The sequence below is a fragment of the Anser anser genome (genome assembly GCF_964211835.1).
Source record: "Anser anser genome assembly, chromosome: 3".
Taxonomy (NCBI): Eukaryota; Metazoa; Chordata; class Aves; order Anseriformes; family Anatidae; genus Anser; species Anser anser.
In genome coordinates, this window is record NC_139722.1 from 3889565 (window position 1) to 3911902 (window position 22338).

Consider the following 22338-nt stretch of genomic DNA (forward strand, 5'->3'; position numbering starts at 1 on the left):
ACAGGCTGTGCTGACACTGTGCTATCTGCTCCCAGCAGGGAAAGCAGAGCTGGGCACGCCAGGCTTCCTGCTCCTGGAAGCAAGGAGGTGGCCACAATGCGTGCCAATATGCTGAAGGTCAGAGCCTTAGCTTTTTACCTACTTGCTGTGCTCTCCTGGGGAGATACGAGGAGTTCCCGGTGTGTTTAAGTAAAGATATCCCATTCAGCTACACCGATAGTTGTTTTCAGTGTTTTTCTGCCCAGACATCAGGGAAAAAAAAAAAAAGAGGCAGATCAGTTTAAAGATTTACCAGAGCGTGTGGGAATAGCAAATACTTCAAGAAAATGACGTTGGAAATGCCTCGGTGCAGATGCGAGTGCGTGAAATTCCTCAACCTGTGTTATGTGGAAGGTCAGATCAGAGGATTAAGAAGGGTTCCTCCAGCACCGAGTTACGTCTTCCACATTCGGTCCTGCAGGGGAGAGAGTCACGATGGCTCTCCTCTTGCAAGGGCAAATTCCCTGATTTGGGTTCAGCTGCTGCAAGCGCAGCTGGAGGGCAGCCAGAGCGGACAAACCCCTTACATCCCCTGGAAAACTTAAAATTTACACCGACACAACCATGTCACAGGTAGTTTTAATTTTCCCATACTGTTACAATTATAAAAAGCATTTTTTCCTGTTCATTCCACGTCACTACACTTGTGCTTTATTACAAATATATTAAAAATCTCCACTCCAAAGCGTTGCTTGGTGATGAGGTGACACTCCGCTGGATTTGGGATGCTGACTCCTCGTTTTTGGAGCTGTGAATGAACCACAAGACTCTCCCCAATAGGGGTGAGATAACGTTGCTCAGCATGAGGGAAAGCTAATAGGTGGCAACTTGAAAAGCGACTTCTGGTGTGGGAACTGATTTTTAGTTAAACCAAGGGAACAACAAAGCATGGGAGGGACCACGGAGAGCCCATAAAGGGATCTCAGAAACCTTGTGCACGTGCAGAGATGTAAGGAAAACGCATCCTGTAAACAGGCGCAGCTGGGGTATTCTGCTCAGCACCCCTTGGGTGCAACGCACCCCTGGAAATTATTCCTATACTCACCTGGGATTCTTCGGGGCTTTCATTGATTTCTCTGCGAGCTCTGCAGCCCAGGCTCTCCACGCATTCAGGTGCCTAATTCCTGTTTATTTTTTAGTGGGTGCGAGGAGCCTAAATATCTCTGTGAGTCTGCTGCGTCTGCTCAGAACCAGCTGAGATGCGGCACGACATCGGGGCGGTGATTCCCTGGAGATGTGGGACAGAACCCAGCTGAACCCCGAAAGGCAGAGATGTGCACAAGTTTTGTTATTTTTGCGCTCAGTTTTGTTATTTTAATTCTTCCCCCCAGAATGCTTATTTTTAATATTTTTCATCGTAAACCTGGAACTTCTTGGTAACCGCAGGTACAGTTAAATCAGAATTGCGAGGTCCTGCCTGGCTCCTGCCTGACAAGGGCTTCGAATATGCGATCCCTCCCCGCCCACCGTGGTTCTGTGGCTGCGCCCAGGTCCCAACCCGCCTGCAGCCACCTCCACCTCTCCATCCCATTGTCTTCGCCCTGTCGCAATTAATTATTCACACAAGAGCCACACACCGCAGCAGTTGCTATAGGGCACGGTCATGAATAACAACGGGCAGCTATTTTTAGCCCTAATTCTCATTACCTTGCGGCCAGGAGCGACAGTTCCTGGCAGCTCCCCTCCGCTCTTCCCTTCTCCACCTGCTCGGCATCTTCGGGCCGGGACTTGTTTGGAGAGCAAGGAACCAAAACGTGGGCGAGATTTATTCGTGATGTAGACCTACGGGTCTGAATCCGACCCTGGTTGCTCTGGCTTGGAACGCGCTGGCTGGCAGCTGAACTCCTCGGGTGTTTTGTGGCCAGAGGGGCACAAGGAACTGCCCTCCGAGCAAGGTTTCTGCCCCTCCGTCCAGCTCTTAGCTGCAGCAAAGCCAGCAGGCTGCACCCATCGCTGGATTTAATGCATCACCTACTGCAGGGAGAGAGAAAACATCTCAGAGCTGCAATTTCATGCCGGGTTCTGACATCTGTAGGATGCATTATGCTTCCTTTTGGGAATTACACTGGGACTGATTCCTCCCCAGTTTACGTACTTTGACTTTCCTTGCTAACACAGGGGCACACCGAAGGCTTTCTCTGGTCGCTGTCACTCCTCTCCTGCTGCCCTGTCTCACGTCACCTGCAATGCAAAGGAGAAATCTCCGGAAAATCATGGGAAGGGCTGGCTTTGAGGAGAGGCAGCAGGGAGGCTGCTCCTGCTGCGGAGAGCAACTCTGGAGCTAGAACAGCGAGAGAGAGTGGAGAAAAAAATAGAGAAAACAGCAACAGAGCACGAGATCCTTCATTCCTGCCACCCTGCCAAATGCAATAACACTCCGTCAAGTTACTCCAGAGGAGGGCCCAAAAACTTGCGAAGGAAAATCTGAGCTTCCACTCCGATGCAAAACAACATGAAAAAAAAAAATAAAATCTTGCAAAAGCAGGACACATCTCCAGGAGGACTTGTGCTATGCGTGTCCTAAACCAGCCACATCAGTTAATAATATTTCCAGTCATTTTAGAGGGATCTGGTGCAGATAAGTGAAAGGAAAAGGAGAAACGGGGGAGTAACCGTTTCCAGCATCTCCTGCAGGTCACAGAATTGCGGAGAACGCCTCTGTACCAGGTCAGTATTTATCAGCAGACCCCCAAAAGCTGGTTCTGGCTAAAACACCACCTGGGGACACAGCCCAGGTGGGGCGCCTGTTGTGACCTGCTGACATTTCCCAGCTTTTCTATTTTTTTTCTTATTTTTTTGATCACGGTTTGGATTAATTATTTTTAGGGGGTGATATTATAGTGTATCTTAGAGGGTAATATATATCATATATGTAATATGTTCCTTTTGAAGGGGTGTCAGTGTGTTCCTGCGCACGGAGAGGTCTCGGCGTTTCTCCCTGCCTCTGACACTTCCCAAAAGACGCAGCCAGCCCAGGAAAACGTCACCTACAACTAAAATTAGGGGAAAGATGCGCCCAGCCGGCACCTTTTGGGGCGAAAACACCCGGAAACGGGGCTTTCCGGAGACACAACCTAAAAAAAAAAAAGTAATAAAAAAAGAAATCGGTATTTTCCCCCAAAAATATCAATTTGTGTGGGACGGGACCCCAGGGCCGGATCCTGGATCCCTGATCCCAAATCCCCAGTCCCAGATCCCGGCTCCCCCATCCCCGATCCCGCTCCCCGCAGCCCCCGCCAGCAGCCCAAAGCGCGCCCCCGCCCGCGCCCCCTGCTCGCCGCCGATTGGCTGGCGCTTTGGCGCGTCATCTCCCGCGCCCTCCCTCTGCGCTCCCATTGGCTGGCGCCCGGCAGCTGGCGGGAAACCTCCCGGCTTTGGCGCCAAGCGGGGAGCGCGGCGGCTGCGCTGCGCTTTGGGGCCGGGCCGGGTCCTAGCCGGTGCCCCCCGCTTTTTACCGATTTCTCCCCATTTTTACCGGTTTCCCCGGCTTCTTCTTCCCCTTGCGACACCGGAGGCGGGGGCCCCGGGGCCTGCCCGGCCTTTCCCAGCAGCAGCAGCAGCAGCAGCAGCAGCAGCATGGCGGCGCCGGCGGGAGGGCTGGAGGACGCGGAGCTGCGGGAGGCGCAGCGCGATTACCTCGATTTTTTGGACGATGAGGTGAGGAGCGGGGTGCTTTGGGATGGGGGGGAAGGGGTGGTGCATCCTTTCGTCCCGGTGGTGGGGATTACCCCCCTTCCCCTCCTTTCCCCCTCCCTCCACCCCCCCCGCATCTTCTGCTCAGCACAGCTGATGCAAACCTGTATTTTGGGGGGGGTTTGGTGTTTTTTTTTTTTTTCTCCCGCAGGAGGATCAAGGGGTTTACCACAGCAAGGTGCGCGACATGATCAGCGACAACCAGTACCGCCTCCTGGTCAGCATCAACGACCTGCGGCGGAAGAACGAGAAGAGAGCCAGCCGGTGCGTGGGGCCGGGCACACCGCCACTTTGCAGGTCCCTGAGGTTTGGCCAAGAAGGGCCAGACCCTGTCCCGTGCTCCACGGGCAGCTGGGGGCCCCTGGAAATTTGGAAGGGCCTTCTCCTTCCCCGTCACATCTATCCCTTCCAAGCTTGCTGCTCGTTCATTTGGCAGAAAGACTTTGAGTGTTTGCAGTGAGCAGCAGTTGCGTGATGCCAATCGTCCTGTTTCTACAATTTTGGGGTGTTCTTGAGTGAGCTTGTAGGTCTGTTTAAGTACACGTGAAGTCTTTCGGATACGACTGATACTTTTTCAGAAGTCTTTCAGATAGGATTGATTCGTTTTCAGCTCCTGGCTGTTGGTGACTAGGAACTTAGATTATTTTTGCCTCACGTTCTCGGTAAACTTTGAGTGCATTGAGGCACCTGGAAGAGCTTTGAGTGCTTTGCCAGAGCTGCTTGTGGAGGAGGGCAGAAAGGGGCTGCCAGCGTACCTGCAGCTCCCGGTCATTCATCCCTTCCCTCTGTTGCAGGCTTTTGAACAACGCCTTTGAGGAGCTCGTCGCCTTCCAGCGTGCTCTGAAGGATTTCGTGGCCTCCGTCGACGCCACCTATGCCAAGCAGTACGAGGACTTCTACATCGGGCTGGAGGGCAGCTTCGGCTCCAAGCACGTCTCGCCGCGGACGCTGACCGCCTGCTTCCTGAGCTGCATTGTCTGCGTGGAGGGCATCGTGACGAAATGTGAGCCGGGGGACTTGTCCGGGTGCACGTGGTGTAGCTGTGCAGGCTGAGGAGGTCAAGGTGTTTGCTGTGGAGGGGCGTGGAGGGGTTCTACCACCAGGTTTGGGAGGGTTGTCCATGGGGAATCCACCAGTGGTGGACAACCTGAGCGAGGGGGACAGGGAACTTGCAGAAGATCTGGATGTTGGGGTGGTCTTTGTGGAAGGAACTCGGCAAATCCTGTCACAAAACAGACCCTGGTTGCCAGAGGTCGTGTCCCAAGCGGTGGCAACCCCGTCGGGCATTGCCTGCTGACAACCAGGTGGATTGGGATTTTCCTGCCCCCAACTCTTCTTCCTTCCCAACCCAGGCTCTCTGGTCCGTCCCAAGGTCGTCCGCAGCGTCCACTATTGCCCCGCGACCAAGAAGACCATCGAGCGCCGGTACACAGACCTGACGTCCCTGGATGCTTTCCCGTCCAGCTCTGTCTACCCTACAAAGGTGAGGTGGCCTCGTGGGAGGTGTCAGCAGGTTCCTCTGGGGAGAACATGCCTGCTCTGAGCCGAGGGTCTCAGATGCCTTTGGGCTTCTTCATCTAACGTGGCCTCGGAGTACAGAGAGGACACATCACACGTGAAGTGTGGTGGTCTGAGGAAACTCCTAGGAACAGATGACAAAGGTTTTCGCTGGTCACCGGACTCACTCGCAAATGTCAATTATGATCTTAGTTCTGCTGTAGGATGCTCAGCTGGTTTCTCGGTGGGGTGTCAGCCGGTTTTGTGTCTTCTGGGGCCTGCGAGCACGTCCGTGCTGCCCTGGAGAGGGTACACGGACCCTCGGGCAGAGGAGGAATGGAGGAAGGAAAAGGATGACCTGAGTATTGTCCGCGTTGCCCACACCTTCTGCACGGGTGATGTGTTACCACCGCCTGCGCTAGGGTCAGGGTTTGGAGGGACTTTTAATGGACCAGCAGTGCTGGCAGCGTTAGATCGGGGGAGCCGGTGAACCCCGGGCTCTGGCAGTCCTGGTAAAGCAGCCCCTTGCAGTAGTCTTCTGGGTGATGCAGTCCCTTTTCCCTGTGCTCCTGAAAAAACCATCACAAATCTTTTTACTTCCTCCTTAAGGATGAAGAGAATAACCCCCTGGAGACGGAGTTTGGCCTCTCGGTCTACAAGGACCACCAGACCATCACCATCCAGGAGATGCCTGAGAAGGCACCAGCCGGGCAGCTGCCGCGCTCGGTGGATGTCATTCTGGACGACGACCTGGTGGACAAGGTGAAGCCTGGGGACCGCATCCAGGTGGTCGGCACGTACCGCTGCCTGCCGGGAAAGAAAGGCGGTTACACCTCGGGGACGTTCAGGTGAGCATCCCTTTTTAGCAGGGTCACACCTCTGGAGGAGGAGATACAGGGCAGGCGGGCAGCCACCCCAGAGCCGGGTGAAATATTGGTTGAAATCACTTGGAAATGGTTTGCTCCTTGGGATCAGTGTTGAGTTTTGAGCTCCAGCTGCCCGCAGGGTGGGCTGGGTGCTCTTAAAGAAGCTCCACAGATGGAGCAGTGCAGTCAGACAGAGGGATTACGGCTCTTGGAGCTTCCCATCCCTCTCCGTGACTTCCTAGAGCCAAAGATGATCCCCCGCAAGTTTCTGCTGTGTCGTTGCTGTGGCCCCCATGGGCTCGGTGAGGTTTGCAGGTGTGTGATCAGGGCTGTGTCACTTTCCCAGGACTATCCTCATTGCCTGCCACGTGAAGCAGATGAGCAAAGACGCTCGGCCTCTCTACTCCGCTACTGATGTGGCCAAGATCAAGAGGTTCAGCAAGAGTCGATCCAAGGTATTTATTTGTCTTATTTCAGAGCCTGCCTTCTAGGATTTTCCACTTGCTTTCTTTGCGTTGCTGCTTAGACTTTTGCCAATTCCTGTTAGATTTTTGTTGCTGCTTCCAATGTGGTAGCAGAGCTTGCTGGCAGCTCTGCTGTGTGTAGCTGTCGAGATGGAGATCTGGCGGTGTTGTGTGCGCCCTGACTTTGCTAGCTGGCTGCCAGAAAAGTTCTCCTAAAGAAGAATTCCATCTTCCCTCCTTAAATCCAAGAACAGAATGAGATGACAACATGGATATCTGAAAGGAAACGCAGCAAAATTCCAGTCCTTGGGCTAAGGAGGGAATGGGGGTCAGCCCCAGCCTGGTCCTCTGTTTAGCTCTTTGCTTTATAGTGTGGAAAGGATAAAACCTTACTCTCATGGGGTTTGCTGCTTCTGATGCTTGCTGGATGGTCTAGGGCTTCAGAGCTGCATTGATAAGCATTATTTAACAGAATAATGTTGGAATATTCTTTCGGTGTGGCTCTGTGATAGGAATAATATCTCTTTTTGTGCTGAAATGCGCTTGTGAAGAATTGCTCCTCGTTTTTATTTGCTACAGTCTGTCTTACGGGCTGTGCTTTGCCTCTTCTGCCGTAGGATATCTTTGACCAGCTGGCGAGGTCCCTGGCGCCCAGCATCCATGGGCACGAGTTCATCAAGAAGGCCATCCTCTGCATGCTGCTGGGAGGGGTGGAGAAAATCCTGGAGAACGGGAGCCGCATCCGAGGGGACATCAACATCTTGCTGATAGGTCTGGCTGGGCAGAGGAGAGGCTGAGCTTGGTTTCATGGGATCGAGGTGGTGGTTATTAACAAATCTTCTTCTCCGTTTCAGGAGACCCTTCTGTCGCCAAGTCTCAGCTGCTGCGCTACGTGCTGAGCACCGCGCCCCGCGCCATTGCCACCACCGGCAGGGGCTCCTCCGGCGTTGGTCTGACTGCTGCCATCACCACCGACCAAGAAACCGGTGAGGAGCGGGCTGGTTCCCAGTGGGAACTGGTGGTGGGATGCTGGTTAATACCCGGGAGGGATTCTACAAGGTCCAGCCCTGCTGTTTCACAGAATCGCAGAATCATCTAGGTTGGAAGAGACCTCCAAGATCACCGAGTCCAACCTCTGACCTAACCCTAACAAGTCCTCCACTAAACCATATCACTAAGCTCTAAATCTAAACGCCTTTTAAAGACCTCCAGGGATGGTGACTCAACCACTTCCCTGGGCAGCCCATTCCAATGCCTAACAACCCTTTCGGTAAAGAAGTTCTTCCTAATATCCAACCTAAACCTCCCCTGGTGCAACTTTAGCCCATTCCCCCTCGTCCTGTCACCAGGCACGTGGGAGAACAGACCAACCCCCACCTCGCTACAGCCTCCTTTAAGGTACCTGTAGAGAGCGATAAGGTCGCCCCTGAGCCTCCTGTTCTCCAGGCTGAACAACCCCAGCTCCCTCAGCCGCTCCTCGTAAGACTTGTCCTCTCTGCGGTGGCATTTGCAGGACCTGCTTTGTCCGGATGATTGAGGGCAAGGATAATGGTGTTTTTAGGGGTGTCTTCTCCACTGATAGATGGTGGTCTCCCGTTCTACCAGGTGTACCCCCTGTGGGGCCTGACTGACAGCCGGGAGCCTGGGGCTTTTCTTCTTCCTTGGGGGCTTGCTTCTCATCCGCGGTGTCCTGACCCCTTTTTTCTCCCCCCACCCCAAGGTGAGCGGCGCCTGGAAGCGGGGGCCATGGTGCTGGCAGACCGGGGCGTGGTGTGCATCGACGAGTTCGACAAGATGTCCGACATCGACCGCACGGCCATACACGAGGTGATGGAGCAGGGCCGCGTCACCATCGCCAAGGCCGGCATGCACGCTCGCCTCAACTCCCGCTGCAGCGTCCTGGCGGCGGCCAACCCCGTCTACGGCCGGGTGAGTGCTGGGCCCCCACTGTGGGGAAGGCTGCTGGGGGCCCTCTTTGTGGGGGAGGCAGCTGCCGAAACCCCAAAGGTCCCCCAGAAATGGTGATGTGGTTCTGCGTGGGACTGGGATGCTTGGGGCAGAGAACTTGTTTGCTTGGATCTCCTGGGGCTTGTGGGGTTTCTCGCCGAAGCTTAGCGCTGCCTGGGTGTCGTGCGTCACCTCCAGGCTTGGTGTTTGACCTAGGACCACAAAAAATAGGGGATTTCCTTGCAAGTGAGAGCTACACCCATCTTCCTGGATGGGGAAAAGCGGCCTTAGTGCTGCAGCAGGCTGGGGTTAGCGTGATATCTTCAGTGTTCAACTGTCTGGATTGTGAGAGTCTCGCGTATCTCCTTATTGCATCTCCTTATTTCAACCTCCTGCAGTACGACCAGTACAAGACGCCCATGGAGAACATCGGCCTGCAGGACTCCTTGCTCTCCCGCTTCGACCTGCTCTTCATCGTGCTGGACCAGATGGACCCCGAGCAGGACAGGGAGATCTCGGACCACGTCCTGCGGATGCACCGCTACCGCAACCCCAACGAGCAGGATGGGGACGGTGAGTTACCCTTGGTGTCTGCGAGCCCAGGAGTTAGGGGGTTTCTCTGCCTGTGCTTGCTTCTCTTTTGCTTGGGGCGAGAAGAGACCAGACCCTTGTTCTGAGTGGGATGTTGGTCATTTCTTTGCTGCGACCTTGAGGTAAAGAATGTCCATCGTTCCTCTAGCTGGTGCCCATCTCTGTCCTGGGCGGTGTGGCTCAGGTGATGGGGGAGCAGATGGTCGGAATCCTTGTGTTGAGGCACAACCCAAGCTTCTCTGGGTGGGAGCACCAGAAGAGCTGTTGGGTTGAGTCTGTCTTGAGGTGGAGATCGGAAGAGCAGCCACACATTGCTGGAAGTCCTTGGCGAACTTTTCTTCCCCAGACTTGTAGCTGTCCTTTCTGCGTTGTCACCTGTTGGCAGCTCTTTGGGTTCAGTGTCTGTGGTTTTGCTGAGTGCTACCAGTTAGGTGGCTTCTGGCTACGGGAAGCTAAAACTCTGTTTTTGGGAACCCTCCCCTCTGCAGCCATGCCCCTGGGCAGCGCCGTGGAGATCCTGGCTACGGATGACCCCGACTTCGCGCAGGAGGAGGAACAGGAGCTCCAAGTGTACGAGAAGCACGATGACCTCCTGCATGGCCCCAATCGCCGCAAGTGAGTCCCTGTCCCGTGCCCCCGTAGCTCTCTGGGGGTGACGAGTTGATGCCAAAACGCTACGGGTTTGGCTGGAGCACCCGGCTGGTGGCTCCCTGCTGGGGACAGGGGTGCTGGAGGTGGTCCACAGCAAGGCGTGTGGTCAGAATGATGGTGAGGCGGGTGACGGGGAATCTGGAGCTGAATTCTCCACGTGCCTGGATGCCCACGAAGGGCAGTGCCCTCCTTGGGTGCAGCGTTGCTTCTGCAGGCACCCTTTGCTCGTCCCCTCTGCTCCCCTGAAGAACGTGGGTGTGTGTGTGTGTGTCCCGCAGGGAGAAGATCGTCAGCATGGAGTTCATGAGGAAGTACATCCACGTAGCCAAGATGATTAAGCCCGTCTTGACCCAGGAGTCGGCGAACTACATAGCGGAGGAGTACTCCCGCCTGCGCAGCCAGAACCAGATGGGCTCGGACATCGCCAGGGTGAGCTCCTTCTACTCGTGCCGGGAGGAGGGAAACTTCTCCCCTTACGGGTGTTTTCCACCTCGAACCAGAGAGTGGTTGAGGTTGGAAGAGGCTGGTGAAGGTCATCTGGATGCGACCGTTTTGGGGTTGTAAAAGGGGTGAGCCAGATGCTGCGTTAGGGGGTCACAGCCTCATGGGCTCTGCTGTCTCACCACCGCCTCTTTTTTCACCCCAGACCTCCCCGGTCACGGCCCGTACCTTGGAGACCCTGATCCGCCTCTCCACGGCCCACGCCAAGGCCAGGATGAACAAGACGGTCGATCTGCAGGACGCGGAGGCGGCTCTGGAGCTGGTGCAGTTCGCCTACTTCAAAAAGGTGGGGGAAAGCGTCCCTCAGTGGCTGTGGGATCCCGCAGGGGTCATCAAAAGGGGCAGATTTGGGTGGTCAACAAGTGCAGGCTGAGCAAATGGGGCTGCTGGTGGGGTCTGGTGTCCTTCTGCCCGGTTGGAAGGGATGCTTCTTGGCATGCACTGCTGAGAGACCCCAAAAATACCTCCAGGAGGCTTTGGCAATGCGGAATAAGGCTGTGTGGGAGGTTGGTGAGCCCCAAAACTCACAGCAGGTCCGTGTGGATGGGTGAAGCTCGGGAGGATGGGTCTTGTAGGGGGCAAGTTTGCTTTGGGAGCAAACGGGGTGATGCTCTTGGAAAGCAGAGGGATGGGATCCTGTCCACCTTGAAAGAGGGCTGAGTCCTGCCTGCCACCCTTGTGCAGGTGCTGGAGAAAGAGAAGAAGCGCAAAAAACAGGTGGAGGAGGACTCGGAGACCGAGAAGGAGGATGAGGAGACACAGCCCAAAGAGGAGGGCAGGAAGCAAAGGTAGTTACGGCAGGCCTTGGGGAAATACTCCGTGTTTTGTTAAACCCAGCGGATCGTTTGGCCCAAACTTGTAATAGGGGAGCCACTGGCGACAGCCCTAAAACTCAACGTTTGTGACTAGGGGGTGGTGGATGAGTCCTGGGCTTACCCGCAGGCCACAACTACCCCGTGTGGTCCTGCAAGAGCTCTGGGGGGGGGGTCTCCTGAGGTGTGTGCTTGGGCTGGATCGGGGGTGACCTCCTCTTCCCCCACCCAGGAGGAAGAAGGCACGCACGGAGGGCCAGGAAGAGTCCTATGACCCCTATGACTTCAGCGACGCCGAGCAGGAGATGCCGGAGGGTGAGTCAGTGGGGTTTCGTTGGCATGTGGTATCTCCTGGGAGTTTGGGTTCACCCACCCCGTCCAAAGAGGCTGAGCACAGCCTGGTTTGGTTGCTGCAGCTCGTGCTTTGGTTCTCTGGTTGTTTGGGCACCGGGCAGGCTGAAGATAACTCTTCTTCCTCCTCCAGTCCAGGCACATACACCCAAGACGCCCGAAGCCTCGGCCTCTGGCGAAGCGAAGAAGCCGGAGCTGGCTGATCCGAGGTGAGCGGGGGCTGGAGAAGCAGCACGAGGAGGTGTTTGTCCTGCCTGGGCCATGGGGGGATGAGCTGGTTGGGCCTTCCCTGCTTTGATACCCATAGAGCTGAGGTGTGGGAGGGTTTTTTTCCTGCAGAAAGCCGTGAGCGTGTTGTTGGGTTGCATGGTGGCATCTTCCCAGCTGTGTGAGCCAAGCAGGGGCAGCCTGAGTTAGATTTGGAGAGGGGATTTCTGCTCAGTACCTCCCGAGGTGCTGGTAATTGCAGCTCTCAACACCTTAAGGCTGCTGCCTTTTGTTTGGGATGCGAGCAGAGTCAGCTCCCTTCTTACCTGCAGTCACGAGGCTGCTGCTTAGACTCTGATGCTGCTTGGAGCTGAGCTGGTGGATCCAAACTCTTGTCCAAAACTGTTGGTTTGTATCCTGGAGAGCTGGATTTCAGCCAGGGGACTTGCACCTCAGCTGGTCTGAAGGGCGCTCTGAATAATAACACCATGCCTCAAGTCAGACGCTGGAGCTGGATGTGAACAACTGGGTGCAGAGAGGGAGCAGGAGGAGGCAGGGCTGGGTTAGCCCCAGGCCTGGAGCTGGTATCCATGGGCTGGAGACGTGCAGGGTGGGTGCAGCAGCTCTAGGGGCATACCCAGGTCTCTGGAGCAGACCTCTGGTGGGTGTTCCCAGCTCTGCTTTTGGTTTTCCTACTGGGTGATCTTCTGGGGTGGTCGAGGGCTGCGATGTCCTTGGCTGGGAAGGGAGAGGAAGGGCCTGTGTTTGGTCTCTGATGGGGATTACCTCTCACCTAGGTTGAAAGCATTCAAGGCTGCGCTCCTGGAGGTCTTCAAAGCTTCCCACGCCCAGTCCGTGGGCCTGAAGAGCGTGATGGAGTCCATCAACCGCGACAACCCCGAGCCCTTCTCGCTGCCTGAAGTGAAACTGGCGTTGGCCCACATGCAAGATGACAACCAGATCATGGTGTCCGATGACATTATCTTCTTAATTTGAGCCTCTAGGCGGAAGAACCCGACTTCTCACGGACTTTTAGCCTGAAGACTCTTCGTATTTACCTTCATCTCTCTCCTGAATGCTTCATTTGGCTGAGCTGGCTGAGCTGGACTTTGGGGAGCTTGAGCCTGTGCACTTTAGTTGTTCCTCGCTGTGCATTGCTGGCACCAAAGAGGCCAGGAAATCTGAAAGCTCTCTGACATGCCACCTCTGAGCTGCTGGAGTATTTGGAAAGAGGTTTGGTTTTGCAAGTAGCCAAAAGGAAGAATTTATGTGCACATTACTGATGGTTTTAAAGTGTTTTTAGATTTGGTCTTGGTTATGCAAGCTGGGGAGCTCAGGCTGATTTTACTCAAGGACAGTTTGGTTTAGTGCAGGACTCCCATGGGCTTTTGCCCATGTAAATCATCCTTTTTTATATTTTTACTCTACCATGGACTTCCCAGACTGGAAGGAGCCTTTTTACCTCCTTTTTTTTTATCATTTAATTAAAAAAATGTTTTTTCCCCCCTCAGTGTAACCATGTGCAAGCTCCCCAGTTGGTGGTAATGGTTTCAGCCTTTGAATAAAAAAAAATTGGGTTTGAGAATCCAACATACAATAGCAGTGGTGGTAAGAAGCAGTGTGGAAACTCACTGTTAATAGTGAAGCTTTTTTCCCCCACTTTTTTCACCCCTTTATTTCCCCAGTTACGTAGCCTAGATCTGCTTCTCTCCCAGGCACAGACGCCTCATGCCTGTCCTGTTGGCAGCGAGCAGCCTTGTGGAGGACAATTTCTGGCCATGCAGGAGCAAGTACACCCTGATCTGCTCCACTGCCCGGGGGTCAGCTCCATTGCTGGATTGTGCAGCCCTGCTGGGATTTTTAGCCCGGAATTGATGGGAAGGACCTGGGATGCTCTGAGCTGCCCAGCTGTGCCCCCACTGCATATGGATTAGGTCTCCAGCCCTTCTCTAGTCTGGGGTGGCTCTTGTATGAATATAAAATAGGAGGAAACCTGTAGCTAAGAAAGGTCAGGGTTTTAAGAAGCACTTCTGGGGCCTGGGATCCTACATCCCCTGTACGTTGCCCAGGCTGTGTTGCTGCAACCGTTCTTGAGTCCCATGGAAGAGAACCACAAGCTACTCAACCGTGAAAGCCTTCCCTCGCCCTTGGGCAATTTGTTTGTTTCATTTTCTGGGAATGTCTAGGTGACTAATTCCTCCTGGAGATGGGATATTTCTAGAAACCAGCATGCTTTCATGGCCAGGGCTGGCTTTCAAGAAAAGCTGAACACGTGGTCAAACCTGTCTCTGTCATCAGAGCTGTTGAAGGTTTGGGATTTTAATTTTTTTTTATTTTTATTTTTTAAACTTTGTCTTGGTGAATTTGACGTTAAGTTTTGGAGAAGGCCCTGAGCACCGCAGGCTTGTGCTGGTGTCCTTGCCCTTCTCCGGGCATCTGCATCGTTCATGTGCCTTCATTTCTGTGTCAGTGACACCATAAATATCACCTTGAATAATAAAATGCATCTAGATACCATTTCTCACATGATTTGCTATAAAAAGCCTTCAGGCTGCTGCCTGACTCTGGGTTCGGGGGTGGGTTGGGGCACATCACCCCCCCACCCTGCCTCTGCAGGGACCTCGGTGGACCAGGACCTTGCAGAGCTGTCCTGGGGGTGGGTGGCTGATGAATGCAGACCCCCCTCCTGCCCCTTAAACCAGGACATTTGGCTCTTGCGTGGCTAAGGCCATGCTGGCTCTGTGTCACGAAGTCCCTGAGCAGGAGTAATGCAGCAAATGTACCCAGACACCTTTTGCTGGAGGTAGATCTGGTTTTCTTACCGACTTGTGCATGAACAAGGATGTGCTTTCAACTGAGCACCCTCAGCAGCAGGAAACGTGCAGTCCTAGATAAAAATTCAGTAAATGGAGATCGAAATCTGCTGTTAGCCTTGCCTGGTTCCACAGATCCAATCTACCTGCCTCAACCCCCCAGGAAATCCCAAAAGCCAGCAATTCTGTAAGATGTCTGCTCCCTCGTGCAGGATTTGGCAGATCAGCTTTGCTGCAGTTTGAAAAAAAAACAGTTTAAGACCTTATTCCTAGCATGCCTCTCATTCCTTAAAAGCCACTCCTGATCTCCAGGGAATCCTGCTGCTCACAAATAGCTCTGGATAAGAAGGTCTTGAGGGCTCAAGCTTTATCATAGAATCATAGAACGGCCTGGGTTGAAAAGGACCTTAAAGACCATCTTTGTGCACCAGTAAGGGTGCAAATGCAATAAGGGGGATGTGTTATTGTCAATAAGGGAAAAAAATTGGGGGCTTATGCAAGCCCTTACCTTCTGGGCATCATGTGGGGGTACCCGTACGTGGTGTCCAGGAGCCCCAGGATCCACATGAGGATCATGGATGAGAAAGCCTGATGGCACAGCTGTAAGGGAAGCTACAATGTACAGGCTGGAGGAAAAAAAAAATACACATGCAAACACATCCCTTAAAACAAAGACCAAAAATAAGGAGGAAGCACCAACTGGCGGCGTATTTCCACATGTATTTTGGGGACCAAAATCCACAACCAGCACAGAAATGTGCTGGGGAAAGTGCTTTCCTTTTCCTCATTTTCTTCAAAGGGTGTCCGTTTCCACCCTTTGCAAGCATCCAGCCAGCTTTGATCTCTTTGCCAATAATATATATATATATATCTCGCAGTGCCAGAATAAAAACAGGGAAGTGAAATGTGTGGTTTTGTCCTCCCTGCAGCATGACCAGGCAAAGGGGAAGCAGTTTTTAAGCATGTGGGAAGCTGTAGCAAAGAAAAAAAAATCTGCAAAGCTGGTTTTGATGTATACCAGTAGGAAAAGCTTGCTGGGTACTCTGGGGAGGCTGCTAAGCCCTTGGGGCATCCTCCAAACCTGAATCTTGAAGTCCATATGACATGAACATATGAGACATATGAGAACATATGAGAAACATATGACACTACAGTCAGAGTCCTGCTTTTTTCAGACCTTGAATAATAGATGGGACCAAACACAGGACAAAAAGGCTGGGCTAGTCCCCTGACTGATGAATTTCTCTGAGTCGAGCAATATCCTGATGCAGTTATCTCCTTCCTTTTCGCCTGCGATGATCACCAGGTTGTTCAACACGAGAGGATCCTCAGAGCCTGAAACGGGAGCCTCTTCCAGCCCAAGTGAAAGGGCAGCTACAAAGCCGTGTGTTTCCATGTCTGTGTGACATCCAAAACCATTCACTGCACCGACACCACCATTTCCCCGACTGGGGGCCACAAATAACCTGCATGCTCTGAAAAAAATAAAAATAAAAATCCAGAATCTTGGAAATTTAACCTGACAAATGCAGCTTCCACAAGCGGTGGAGGTGTCCCCATATTATCTGGGAAGGGAGAGATTGGGCCTGAGATGAAGTTGTTGCTGTTTCGCTGTGTAATCTTTCTAGTATAAACTTGATTAAAACACAATCTGTGCAGCCTTTGCACTGTACACAAATTCCCTGTGACACGACGGAGGGTTACAGCACCCACCCAGCTTTTCTCTCCTGGGAAATTGCCTCAGCGCTCGTAAAACGTTCCCTGCTGATTTCTGCTGCGCCTGTGTTGCCTTGTTGTAGGCCTGGGGTTACGTTCATCTCTTTCCTGTCTCCCCACTTCTCCCCTGAAGTTTGGAGGCTGTTCCTCCTCGTGGGTCACAGCAGAGAGCATGTGGTGAAAGTGGTTTTTTCGGAGCCACCTCCCCTTCCCCATCCCCTACGGCCTTCGTGTTCCCTGTCCCTACGGGCGGAGAAATATTGTATTTCCCAGCACAAGGCACCAGGGGGAGCTCCAGGGTAGGCAAACCTCAGGTTTATTTTCCCATCCGGCGGCCTACGACGGTTGGGAGTAGTCAGCTCCCTCCCTCTGCAGGGCCTTTGCGGTTGCTCAGGCCCCTGGGCAGGGGTCTTTGCTGACAAGGGGAGAGGAAACCCTGGAGGAAAGCTGCTGGGGCTGGTGGATGGTTATGGTGGCTGGTTGGTGGGGCCCGGGGGATGAGCAGGCAGCTGGCCGCTGGCCTCCAGGCCTTCCAGCATCCCCGCTCCGAAGTGCGGGAGTAAATCCCGGCCACATGCATGAGGAGAGATGAGTTTGTGCCAGAAGCGTCTGTAACTCAGCAGCTGAGGGAACAGAAGGCAGCTGCAAGCTAGAATCACAGAATCATTAGGGTTGGAAAAGCCCTCCAAGATCACCTGGTCCAACCATCCCCCTACCACCAATGTCACCCACTAAACCATGTCCCTAAGCACCACGTCCAACCTTTCCTTGAACACCCCCAGGGATGGTGACTCCACCACCTGACTTGCGGAAAACGGACTCCACAATCAGTAAGATTGTAAAGTAGGTGTGTTTATTCAGCGCTGGGCAGCACACGGGGTAGTCCCGCCAAAGTCGTGCGTGCCTGACGCGGCAACTTGCCTTGGTTATGTGCAGTAAAGAGTTACACATGCATGACGTTTCACAATACGCCTATACGTATTCATAACCTGTCCCCGCTTCGTATTAAAATTGGTTCCAAGGAGTCATTTCCATAAACTCCTCCCATCTGCGCTTGCGCAGTGTATTCTGGTGGTGGTCGTCGGGGATCGTGGGCATGAAGATTGATGACTCTTGCTCGTCACCGCAAGTTGACCTCTTGTCTTTGCACAGACTCAGTTGCTCCTTGGCTCTTGTCCATCTGCAGGACCAGTTTCTACCAGTGTCTTAAGATAGGCTCACTATCTTATTGGGAGACTGACCTTGGTAAGGGGCCCAAGGCTTCTTGCTTTAGTTAATTTGCACAATGCACCATAGTTAGCAAAGACACTAAGTAGCACCCTAGTTTAATGCCGTCAGCGCTCTATCTCTACTTGATAAGATTCTCCTAACTCCCTCTCTCACACCTCCCTGGGCAACCCGTCCCAATGCCTGACTGCTCTTTCTGAGAAGAAATGTCTCCTCATTTCCAACGTGAACCTCCCCTGGCACAACTTGAGGCCATTCCCTCTGGTCCTATCACTGGTTACCTGTGAGAAGAGGCCGACCCCCAGCTCCCCACACCTTCCTTTCAGGCAGTTGCAGAGAGCAATAAGGTCTGCCCTGAGCCTCCTCTTCTCCAGACCAAACACCCCCAGCTCCCTCAGCTGCTCCTCACAGGACTTGTGCTCCAGGCCCTTCAGCAGCTTCGTAGCCCTGCTCTGGACACACTCCAGGGCCTTGGTGTCCTTCTTGCGCTGAGGGACCTTGCCAGGGGAAGAGGCCATGTAGGCAGAGGCACTGCGAAGGCTGGGAATACCTAAAATGTGGCTTCGTTTTAGCCACACTTTGGCCCATGTGGGCTGAGGTCAGACCAAGAAATACGCCCTCATGTGCTCTCTGCAGGGCTGTGCTTTAGGTAAACGAACGTGTAGTTTCCCTGCCAAAGGAAGTTCACCTTCCTAAGTCTTAGACCTTATCTAAGAGTTCCCATGAGGGGCTGGTGAATTATGGTGGCAGTAGGCGGAAGAGTGGTAGGAGGGAGTAGGAGGGAAAGGAAAAACATCAGCTTTCTGTCCACATTAAGAAAATTGTCTTGGCAGTGAATGGTCAACTAACACCATTAATGGAAGACCTGGACTTACAAGCTCCAAAACGGAGAAGTTCTTGGAGATCAGCTCCCTGCAAGCAGCCTGCATCTGCTGTTACAGGAGAGGTCATCCAGTTCTTGGATGCTCATCTACGTGGGGACTGAAGCTCTGTCTGCACTAATAAAACTCACAGTGTCAACGCACAGACTTGGGCACTGTACCTCCTCTGTCTCTGTTATTGTTTTGGTCCTTGGCACAGTTTTGATGGGGTTAATTAGCCTTGTCCCAGACAAGTTTTGGCCATGTTTCAGGGGTCTGCATGGACCAAAGAGCAGTTTGGTTGTAACCACATTTTGGAGGCTGGGAGCTTTTGTCCCTGTAAGGACATGGACAGTTATAAAGATTTTTGTCATTCTTCTGGATATCCTGAAAGTAGTGGCATCATGGTGCCAATGCAGGGATGTTTTGCTGGCTTTCCAGATAAGATGATCTTTTAGGAGGCTTTTTGACTAAACCACTGAGAGCTCAGGACTGGGTGGATTGTGACTACCCCAAACTCTGTTGTGTATCAGATACAAACTGCCCAGGAAGTCCCTGGAATCTGTTAGAGATTTTTTGTTTGTTTGTTTGTTTTCATAAAAGAGAAAGAGCGAGGAGATTTCATTTGTAGGCTTCATTCTTGCTGATGTAGAACCCTTTGAAAATTCCGGAGTGGATGAAAATGATAGTAGAGTTTGTGATACTTAGAAAGAAAAGGATGGAGACCATAGAATAAAGATTGCAATTTTGAAGAAACCTAGTTGAGCAATATTAGGAGTTCAATAGGCAAGATCCCACAAGAAGACATCCTGAAAGAAATATATATATATATATCTTGAAGGAACACTATTAAATGCAAGCCAGGTGAAGAAAATTTTGGATTCCTATAGGTCATGATTATATGCTATGTAGATGTAACTAAGTCTGAGCATCTGCAGGCATTACAATTATTTGGGATTACGATTGATAGAGATTAGCTGTGGTTTAAATGCATCTGTTCCTCTCGTTTGGGTCTAGAGTAAGCCTAAATTGTCAAGCTCAGCTCCACATTTTAGATGACTGATGTCAGTTGAACTGAATGAGTATACTGGACCCAGTTAGGGAAATGTTGGAGGACAGGTGAAGGAAACTGGAAAGAGAATTTAAAAAAATGTGGCTTAAAAAAATGGAGAAAACAGGGAAAACTACAGTTTCCAGACAGCTGCAGGGACAGAGAATAAAGCAAAAGTTGTATGCAATAAAGAGATAACAAAACTATACAGCAAATCATACCCCAGTGCTGTTCAGTGGCTGGTTATGGGACTTGTGGTTAGGAGACGAACCACAGGTGTGTTTTATCTTGGTGTTATTAAGCCTTTTGATAAATTTGCGCATCACTTTCTCATAAGCATGCTAAAAAAAAGTGTTCTAGAAGTGAAGTTACAAGTTGGTGGGCTAACACCTGCTTGGAAAAACCCTACTTGGAGTGTAGTTGTCATATGGGAGGATGAACAGAGCAGGACTCCCCCAGGGGTTTGGCCTCGAACCAGTACTAGTCACTGCTTTGATTAGCAGGCTGGGCATGGGAAAATAATATCTTCCTGCTAATAGCAGCAGGTGATGGCTGATTGAGAAGGGCCGTGAACATCCAAAAGACACAGATAGAACTGAGGAAATAATATGAAATGTGTAACACCCAGTTCAGTCAAGATGTGTACAAACTGCTGAACTGAAGGAAGAAAAATCAGCTACTTTAGTCAGAGACAGGAGGCTGGTGGGGAGAGAATAATCCTTTAGGAAGAGACTTGGCATTGACCAAGTGGATCACAATCTTAACTTGAGCCAACAATGTCATGCTGCTGTCAGGACCCCCATATGATGTCTAAAATGCTGTCTAAAAGCCAAAAGTCATGGTTGTTTCAGAGAAAATAGAAATAAGCTTTAATATTTTTATTTATTTATTTATTTTTTCGCCTTGGCCACACACAGAGGAGAGCAGTGAGCTGAACTGTACCATGCAGATCTCCAGGAGCAGGTTAGACAGTCACCGATCGGGCCTGATGCAGGCAGAGGTGCTGCTACGCTGAGCAAGAGGCGGCAGATGCACTAAGCTCCTTTTCATGATCCTTTCCAGCCCAATTCTCTGCAGAAGCCTGTGAGGTTTCTGTAACCACCTCCTTTGGCGGTGGGATGCCATCCCAGAATACTGCGTGCTAAGAAGCACTTGGACCCAAACTTTCCAAGGGATCTGGAAGCACAGGAGGCCAGCTACCTCCATGTCTCTGGGGGTCTGACCTAGGGAAGACCTACCAGACAGCAGTGTGCAGAGTACAAATGCAAATGCAACCTACGTTATCTAAGGAAGAGCCTGTATGTGAGCAAGAGGTTGCTGGGCTTTCCCCAGAGCAGCCCTGATAACGTGCTGACCGAATCTTACCTCGGTGGGAAAAAATCAGATTACAAAGCTGGTCACGTCAGTGGGACCAAGGGCAGCACCTGACCTTTTCAGCTGAATTCTGCGAAATAGATAAGAGCATAACCTTCAGCTTCCATTGGGAAATGGGGAGCGTGCAATTTCTAGAGGGTCATCATGATTCTTACAAGAGAAGATCGCAAGTAATAAGGGTACGGGGCCAGTGATTCCAACCTGAGCCACCGAGGCATTTGGTCTCATGCAGTGCTTGCTGTCTCCTCTCGAGTGTGACTCTAACAATTCCCCTGGTCTCATCCCTGATGGGTGAAAGAACAGGAATCCCAGTTCTGGCCCTGCCCCATGTTTTGGGTTGGGTGATGTGGTACAGAGTGCCTGTGTCCCCTAGCATCCCTTTGTCTTACACTTCGTAAATCCTCAGTCACCCCACTGTCAGCAGGATTATTGCTGCTAGAAACGGAATGTCCTGCTTGCCTGCTGAAGGACGGGTGAGCGCCCACAGTGCAGGATTAGGGCTGAAATCCCCGAGCTGGTGCGAGCAGCACCAGTTAATCCCTGCCTCTTACTGAACCCACAGCCCTGGCCAAAGCGTGAAGCCAAGCCGGGCGTGAAAGCCAAAAGTGAGGTTGACGACGCCCGTAGAGGGAGCTTGGTGGTGCCATCAGTCCCCAGCGAGGGCTGCGATGACACAGGGCTGTGGTTGCTGTCGTGCTGGGGCAGTACATACTGATGGCCCCATTCAGAGATATTTTTTGCTGCCGGCATCTGTGGCACGCTCGGTCAACCACACTTGCTCTTTCCAGTCCACGGCTCCGGGCTGCGGTCGGCAGCTTGGTCACGCACCTTTTTGGTGTGATAAAGCACTGTCAGCAAACCCAGCCAGGGTAGCGCGGGTGAGTGCCGTCAGCTTTCTGAAGCAGAACATAGGTGACTTCATGGTGTCACACGCAATGAAGGGAAAAACCAGGAGTGGGCAGTGAGGCTAGAGTACGAGCTGGAGGTAGGAGCCTTGCCCTGGGCTTGTGCTTCAGCTGACCTGCTGAGCTCAGCTCTGAAATATTGGATTTAGTTTTGGGATCTAGAGGGGGTCCCTATTTCAGCCCCATTATCTCATTTTCTGCCATTTCTTCCATTCTGGGTTACGGAAGGTCCTCTGATGTGCTTCAGCTGAGCTGGCTTGGGCATCTGCCCCCAACACTGTCCCCTCTCATAGGAGGAATCACAGGGGCTTGCTTAGGTGTCAACACCAACTCTGAGTCAACTGGACCCCATCCATGGGACGAGGTGGTGGTGGGACAGAGAGTAGCAGAGTAGCAATACTTCCCAAAAAATCCTATACATTTATTAGGATTCCAGCCACACCTTGTCTCCCCAGTCACAGAATCACAGAATCATTAAGGTTGGAAAAGCCCTCCAAGATCCTCTGGTCCAACCATCCCCCTACCACCAATGTCACCCAATAAACCACGTCCCTAAGCACCACGTCCAACCTCTCCTTGAACACCCCCAGGGACGGTGACTCCCCCACCTCCCTGGGCAACCCGTCCCAATGCCTGACTGCTCTTTCTGAGAAGAAATGTCTCCCCATTTCCAACTTGAACCTGCCCTGGTGCAACTTGAGGCCATTCCCTCTAGTCGGTCCATCCTGCATGGTAGGGATGGACTTCCAAAGCAGAAAATGCTCATGTCATTG

General features: G+C 52.4%; 2 protein-coding genes and 1 long non-coding RNA gene across 3 annotated transcripts in view; 2 read left to right on the forward strand and 1 right to left on the reverse strand.

Moving 5' to 3' along the window:
• Positions 1 to 22338, forward strand: part of TRAM2 (translocation associated membrane protein 2) — a 118173-nt gene that overhangs the window by 58058 nt on the left and 37777 nt on the right. The gene's annotated exons all lie outside the window — the stretch shown is intronic.
• LOC310897318 lies at positions 475 to 3265 on the reverse strand. Its single transcript, XR_014582220.1, has 3 exons — positions 2135 to 3265; positions 1687 to 2013; positions 475 to 1267 (listed from the first exon to the last, which is right to left on the reverse strand). It is a non-coding gene; the product is annotated as an uncharacterized lncRNA (long non-coding RNA).
• On the forward strand, positions 3412 to 14136 carry MCM3 (minichromosome maintenance complex component 3). Its single transcript, XM_083830748.1, has 17 exons — positions 3412 to 3696; positions 3884 to 3996; positions 4527 to 4735; positions 5085 to 5215; positions 5839 to 6077; positions 6442 to 6550; positions 7177 to 7330; positions 7414 to 7545; positions 8280 to 8488; positions 8905 to 9079; positions 9586 to 9712; positions 10027 to 10177; positions 10395 to 10535; positions 10934 to 11037; positions 11294 to 11376; positions 11546 to 11621; positions 12417 to 14136. The coding sequence occupies exons 1-17, from the start codon at positions 3616 to 3618 to the stop codon at positions 12613 to 12615; spliced, it is 2433 nt and encodes an 810-aa protein (XP_083686874.1). The 5' UTR covers positions 3412 to 3615; the 3' UTR covers positions 12616 to 14136.